General features: G+C 37.9%; 1 protein-coding gene across 1 annotated transcript in view; it reads right to left on the reverse strand.

The window, feature by feature from the left end:
- LOC111249754 (uncharacterized) overlaps positions 1 to 5,975 on the reverse strand; it is a 13,741-nt gene extending 7,766 nt beyond the window's left edge. Inside the window, exons 1-3 of the mRNA XM_022804030.2 lie at positions 5,689 to 5,975; positions 2,907 to 3,244; positions 1,904 to 2,137 (exon numbers count right to left, since the gene is read on the reverse strand). Coding sequence (XP_022659765.1) covers positions 1,904 to 2,137; positions 2,907 to 3,156 — 484 coding nt within the window. The 5' untranslated portion in view covers positions 3,157 to 3,244; positions 5,689 to 5,975. The remainder of the gene's footprint in view (positions 1 to 1,903; positions 2,138 to 2,906; positions 3,245 to 5,688) is intronic.
- Between the last annotated feature and the right edge of the window lie 2,013 nt (positions 5,976 to 7,988).

A 7,988-nucleotide genomic window follows, 5' to 3' on the forward strand; every position in this document is an offset into this window, starting at 1 on the left:
ATATGAATTCATATTATAATGGAAAAACGAGCGAAAGAACCAAAACCCCTCATCGATGCAGTTCGTTGAGTAAACCGTCTGCATTTGTTATATAAATATATTTTAGATTATACTACAACGTTCAGTAAGCTATAGGCTTGAATTAAGCAGTTTTTATTTCGCTACAACAGTGCGTCGGTAAATAAAAAAGAAACTACCTGTTTGAACGATCACTAATTGTATAGAGCTCATACCTTGTGTACATGTGATAAGAAACAGAAAAGCTCAGTAATTTCGAAACGAAATATGTTTAAGTAAAGGCTACCTTATGTATAAGTAACGACCACAACAAAAATATATCTTGTGTACTAGCCTAAACTGCTGCTCAAAATTATCACAAAAGTTATTCAAAATTGTTATATCATTAATATTCAAAAATATTCGAAAAAACTCAATATTAGCAAAAAAATTATTGCTTCAGCTTTTCAATATGGTGGTTACATGGCTCACATTTACTTACGTACTGAAATTGTAGACATAGTAATAACTTGCGTTAAAAAGTGCTTACTCGAGAGAAGCTTGAGCGTAATGGATGTCCATAAATAACCTTACATGAAATTGAATTTCGACATTTCCATAGAAAACATTCCAGTTCTGTTCAAACAGGACCGCAGTATGTGGTAGACACAAAATGTTTAAAAGTTAAGTTTCAATTACAAGGTAATATCAAATTTGTATAGATCTGCAATGAATGATTCTTTTAAATCGCTAAACTACGTCTTGTAGGGGTTTTATCTGCCCAGTTGTTAATTCAGTGTAGTTCGGCTCACAACGTATCGTCTTAAAAATCGGAACAATAAAAAACCAATCGAATCATCTTAAACCAAAGATAGCCGCGTGACGCGCGCCAAACGCTATATCTTTTGTAGCGTTTGGCGCGCGTATATTATTGACAACCGAAGTCCAAAAGCGCAAATGTGACCCGGCTTTTTCGGTTTGAAGTTGTACATAATAGTAAATGAAATTATACATTCAATTTCATAACCTTCAATGTTTTAATTTAACATCTGGCCTTGCCGTCAAGCATTTCTTTAAACGCCTAGATCTTGGATTGTAGGCTTAGTTTCAAACATAAATAGGATGATAGTTACTGACAACGGCGACCATCGTCTCGATAGTCAGCTAACTCAAATATCGCACCACATTAATGATTACAGCTTTTGTCAAAAATCAGCGAATTGTTCAGAACACTAAATCGTTGCTACTTTAGTCACGCCGCATGACACGTTAGTTCTCTAATAATCGCAAGATACCAACCAAATGTGCGAGAAGCCGCTGCGTCAAACCTAGGGATTTCGGAGTTTCAGTTAGAATTAACTAATTGAGGAAGATATAAGAAACAATCGACATAGAGTGTGTTTTAATAGCATTTGTCAATAGATTTACCATCATCATTTCCCTTCTCGTTGACATGTTTTTCAACATACGCGAGTCAAACGTGTTCATTTGACCGGCGTACGTTTGAGGTGATCACATGGTAAAACGAGAACCTCAGTTGTTTTCACTATAGTAGTAATATTAATAAACTGATCTCGTCATTGTCTGGTAATCTTTCGTATAGTTCTTATTTTAAATAAGAGATAACAATTTCGCTATGTCGTTTTCTAAGCGTGTAAGCGTGTGTTCTGAAGTGATCATTATTATACAGATGACCTGTATAATAACTGACCACGTCATATTATAGGTAAGAAAAAGCGTAGATGTTAAATGATCTAACCCAAATGTAAAGTCCGAATGCCGTGAAATATAGGACACAAATATTTTATTACCCTAGTTATATGTGAAGTGTGCCCTTCATTGTGAGAGATTGAATCATTGTTATTATTCTGACATGAAGTGAGATAAACAAGTCTTTCTAACTCACCGGACTCGTTGTCGTCGGATTTGTTTGTATCTGCAGCTGTTGCGGTTGTACAGTTCTGGCTATCTTGAAGACTAGACTCATCAGCATGCTCTGCGTTTTCTTCAAGGTTCTTTCTTCTTTGCTGTTGCATTTGCGCTTTCTTGGCAGATACCGCGTTGGCAGCAAGAGGTAGTCCAAAGATTGGCCCTGGAGGTAGGTACTCGAGAGAAGATCCAGTGGCGACAGCTCGCAGGCCTGCACAAATGTAAGAATTTTTTTTTTACATACTAGTCATAACATTGTTGAAATACCTTGTTTCGCTTGCTTGCGTTCAACTAACAGAAAGAAATGATCTTCATATGCACGTAATTACGAGTTGTATCAAGTAACACCAACAGAATAATTGAAGTAGACGCATTCTATATCATTGAATAGAATGAAATTAGGTGTGTCCCCTTCTCAAACCAATAAAAAATGCCACAGCAATGCATTTTTACTACATGTAAGTACGGATAATATTGAGAATGATAATGATAATTAAAAACACGTGTCTCCCTTTTAACTATCATCGAATGACTCAGCCACATATAGTTCGTTACATTAGTTGTGTCCGTACATTCCTCTAGATCAAATGGTCATCCATCATTATTTCGTAATTTCTATAGTAAAAAATATGTAAACTAAGGTCACAATCAAATAAATGCAATTCACTATTTCTCACGCTTATTATGCACTTGGAATTCCTAGTAACATATCTTGCAGGCAACTCTTTTGATGGAAATAACTGCATATTTTTTTAAAAAAGTCGCAAGCCGGTGTCCGTTGGTGCTTTCAAATTACAATGGGCTGAAACAAGTAGCGGAAACTTCCGGAAGCACTCAATATGGATGTTTACAAGTAGATAACTTCGCTATCGTATCAACTTATCAACCTAAACTTATCTTCATTAAAACAAACTTTTGGGTCAGAATCAAAGACTAATAACAATTGTTGGTTTCCTTAGTCTATAGCTATGACTACATACCTAACGCAATGGCATCCTCGGCAGCTTGTTGCCTTTTAAGTGCAACTTGCGCCGCCATTATACGCTGACGCTCAGCAATCAAATTGCATTTAGCGCACGCGCAGTCCCGAAATTGGCAGTGACGCGAATGGCCTTTTAGCCAGGATATGACACCATGATTTCGACAACGCGCACATTTTGGTCGGCGTACACCCTTTTCTCCTGGAGGCGTGGCAGCCCCGCCGCCGCGAACTAAGGGGCAATCTGACATGTTTATTTTATGCTCGTTAAAGCCGAACTGACCGGCGGCTGGTCGAGGTTTATGAATCGGTGCCTATTGCTTCTCGAAGATCTATGACCTAATAAAAATAAATAACCACTGTTAGTGTTATATTAATACCAAAGGAGACAATAGAAAGTTGAAAACCTTATGCAAAGAAGAGTTAAAATATATAAGTTTATTCCACAGGTATGAAATAGAGTGTTTTGGTGTTTCAAGCACATGTTATTTTTTGACAAGCGGATTTACGTAGCCCCGTTCCTCTTTTTTAAGAACTGTTAGGATCTGCATTCATTAAGTTGTGGTCTCATTATACGGCTGAAAATAGCAGCAGGTTACCAACACGATGTAGTAGAAAAATTACTTGTGTTTCCGAGAAGTTGCTTTATTAATATCTAATAAAAAAGAAACTTACGAATTAATTGTCTTGTATAGCCAAAATATACATAACGCTCAGAAACACACTACAGTTTCTAGAAGTGCTTTCAATTTATTGGTATTTCGCAGGGCAGTATTAATTAAGCAGGTGTACAGGTTTTTCAGACAACGATATTTTTCTTCACTGCATGAGCGTTGGATCTATATAATTATTTGAGCGGACTGGCTAAGTTGTAAGGATTCCGTTATTTGTCAGCATTAGAAAAATTGTCGTTTACAGTGGAGTTCCACATTCGTTTGTCTTATAATAGCTTAGAGTAATATCTGTTATTGAATTACTTGCAATATCTTTGTCCCTCAGAAGTGGGCGAAATTAGTTGACACCCATAATGGGCATGATGAGCGTTTTAATGATAGCGGCTTGGATAGGCAGAGTGTTATGAATCTCTGCCTATACCGCAATGAAAGAATAAACAAACTGCTAACACCCCAGCATTGTGCACATCTTGGCAGACATTTTTAATATGTTTATAAATCTTTTCCATTTATAATACGCATTGTCCTTTAATCGAAAAGCTTTCTGTAAATAAATAAAGTAACACAACTATTAATAATAGTTATAACAGATAAACGACATAATGTTATGGTTATTAGGAAGCTAGTGTCGTCCCTTAAACTGGATACCACAATGAGGACATGCTTACTCCGTTTGTTCTTAGACAACTGCATGCTTGAGATCATAACTCTAATCCATTTGTAAGGAGGGATACTTTTTTTGTTAATCAACGGTGTCTAGTTCATATCAAGCGGCTTTCTGGCGTTCCAGACCAAGCCTTACACTGCCTATTGCTAAAAACACAACTTTTGTAGAATGAGTTACTTATGCTTAAATATTTAATCGTTCAAGGTGAACTCGCAATATAGCAAAACGCTCTCATCTCGTATAATCTGGACTTAGTAAGTAAAGGAAGCAACCTTAGTCGTAACACATGTAACTTGAAGTACTATGATCAGCAATTGCTGGCATTACTCTATGCATAGTATATATACATATTTACTATATTATATTAATTCTTAGTCATGAGTTCTACCAACAACGGTTCCCGGCACTAGTTCAACGAGCAAGCAACCAAGCGATGCAAAGGCTGGCATTTGCTAACTAACGGTTACTAGAACTGTTCGATGTCCCATTGATCTGTTGTCAATTTGTTGACACTATCTCTGTCAGCGCGTGTTTGCTGAGAGGCCCGCACCAACATTGACACCTACAAAGTGCCGAACAAAATGCCTGGTAATGATACCGATTCATGCATATATGGGTAATCCTTACAGTGTATATCCCATCTGTTGCTTCAGCATCTGATGCATTTATTCAAATTAGACCAGATTACATTTTATTAGAAGGAATGATACATGGTTAAATTAGGAAGTTTATTGGCAAATCAAATGAAAAATGCACCCATATTCAGTTGTGTTTAGTTCAGATTTTGCATGCGCATACTTGCCCGCGTTTACAAAACTCTTTGCACCACCCAGTGCTTATTGGTCGTTTGATGTGATGGATATCACTCTAAGTGCATACACAAGTGGAATGCATCCGTCCATAACGAGACTAACTTAGAAATAAGAATGAGAATAGTCTCAGTATATTAGTAGCCTCACATATTTCTACTTACCTTTGAAAACCAATTTTATGTAAATGAAAAATGATTTCATACTATCGTAATAACATTTATATGGGGCTTGTTGGTCAACAGCTTAGATACTTTTGCCTTTCAACTTCGGTTTATTAACTACTGGGAAATGATAAGGTTCACCACAGTCCAATACTTTTGTTCTAAAGCTAATTCCTAAGTAATCAATATGACAGCTGCTATTATTTGAAGGTAAGGCGTATGTTCCAAACAAAAATGACGAACGACAGTCCATCACTGCAATGTTTAGTGGAAATTATTCGGACTAGGTGAACGTTTGAAAGGAATATGTATATCACCAACGATTGTTATAACTGCCGATATAGCAGTACCATTTGACATCTATGACAACAGTTTGGCCGTTTCACCTACCGCAATAAATTGTAGAAATTAAAAAGGTCAAAATAAATATGCCGCCTATATTGTTAGTCAGCTGATATATTTGACGTACCTTAATTGATGGAAATTAGTTTATTGTTCCAGATGGGCCGTATCACTAGATTAGGTCAGCACACATAAATTGCCACATTTAACATTCCATTGGTATTTTTTTGCTACGTTCAACGGACATTACACCTCAGACCCGTGCTCAGCTTTGATTTGTCGTCAACTAACTTTTCGACTTTAATAAGTACCTAGTATTAACTCAGCGTTCAACAGATTCACTGGATCTCTTCTCGGATCTTTTTGGCAGACCTTCTTCTTCGTTCGTCTTTAGCTGAGAACTTCTCGAGATCTTCCTTCAGATCATTCTGACCCATCACGGTGTTTCAACCGCTGTTTCATCTTTTCGAAGGCGGAGCCTCTTGATGTGGGAGGGACCACAGTAGTGTAAGCCAATCCCTTTGGTTGGCAGTGGCGGGTTGTAGCAATAAGGGGAGGATACAGAGGGGATACATCTCATTATACACCACCGCCGCCACTGCGATAGAGCGCTAGGATGGGCACAGCACGTAAGGAGTCGATTGCACCAGCGAACTGCAGCGGCTGCATTACTACAGACCTGATATCTATCAGTTCTCTTATAGATCCCCCACCATTTCCCGTTTATGGTTGAGTCCGAACTGAGACCGTGCTTTTGTTATTTGAAGCACTAGCAAGCTCCGATGCAACGGATGGATGCTCCATGTTCTTCCGGCCTTAAGGAATCCGAAAAGAGAAGATACGGGCTCTAGGAGACTGTTTAGGCTGAAAGTGATTGACTGCCTGATCAACAGCAGCAAGCTTGAGGACGACGTAAAAGCACAGCAGGAATGACAATCACTATAGAAAAAAAAATGTTCCTAGAAAGGTGTCACCGCAAACTCAACCCTCACTTCAGCACCCACGATCGAAATGGTAGAAATTTCTTACCTGATATACTGGAAACTAAAACCCTGGAAACAAAGAAAGGTTGATCTAAGGATAGAATAAGGAAGAAGTCAGAAAACATTGTAGGAACTTATAAAACGATCAATAATATTGTGTCGTCTGAACTATGACGGTTACAAAAGAAAATTGCGATTTGTCATAATTAATAGAACTACGAAGGCCAGGCGAGATATTCATATTGAACGCCAGTGTTACAGAAATGTCTACCTTCGCAACAAAAATAGTCATAAAAGAACTTTTGCGCAATGACGTGGAGACGTCCTACCATTAGCTAAGGGTATACTCCAACAAATTGAACTCTGTATTGTTTTTTTCAGTAAGTGTATATCCAGTAGATAGTATACCACACAATCTACTACACATTTGACGTTAACTTACTTTTTTGCTACTAACAATTTAAAATTTAATTCAAATATCATAATATTTGTCCAAATCGATCATAATTACATGTGACGATTAATCATTTAATTTTTACAGACATTTACAATATTTATGAAATTGATTACTTAATGCATTCTAGCTAAATGGTAGGGCCTAAATTCCCTGGCTACTGTCCTTAAAAGCAAAATATGAAGGCTCATGTTGGATCGGTCGAATGTTGATTTTATGATATGTATCCATTTAGTTCACACAAATATTCGATATCTATGATTCACTGATTGCAATTAATACACAGGGAAAAACCACCCTTATTCATCATGTTATAGTTTAATGATTAAAATATGAAATTAAAGTTGACCCATCGCGCCAGTTAACGGCGCCGTTGGTACCAGGCCATGTCCTTTAATCATCAAATAGTTGATTTGAGTTACATCTATTTTCAGATATGTACTATACTAATCACAACTGAGTTGGTTCACGCCTAGAACGAGCCCATATAGAGGTACCTCAAATCCGTTGCACAACCAAACGGATGTCTTGGGCCTCTTTCTAACTGCTTGGTAGTCTAAAAGCCTACTTGCAGGCCAGCAGAGATCCTCAATAAGACGTAATCTTTGCTTCACTCTTTACCGATAGATCTGTCAAAGCCAGAACACATTGGGGTTCCTGTTGCATCGTTAGTGGCGCAATAATGTTATATCAATCCTGACAGAGCTACGACAAGTTGGACATCGGTGCCGATCATATAGATGATGAGTATTCTCAAACAGACGGGATCAGGCGGGCCTGGACGGAGACGCTTATGAACGGGCTTATAGCTGTCTGTCTGTTTGAGCTGTCTCTTACTCTCCCTCTGTCTTTCCTTTTCAGTGAGGTTTCCTCTCGGTTTCTATCGCGATGCGACTCTATTGTGCAAACGCTAACCCGCCGTGAAACGCGACAATTAGCCGTTCTGATATAGCTGATCTTAAGGGCACATGGGAGACCAAGCGATATACT

This window comes from Varroa destructor, unplaced genomic scaffold (assembly GCF_002443255.2).
Source record: "Varroa destructor unplaced genomic scaffold, Vdes_3.0 BEIS01000004.1, whole genome shotgun sequence".
Lineage (NCBI taxonomy): Eukaryota > Metazoa > Arthropoda > Arachnida > Mesostigmata > Varroidae > Varroa > Varroa destructor.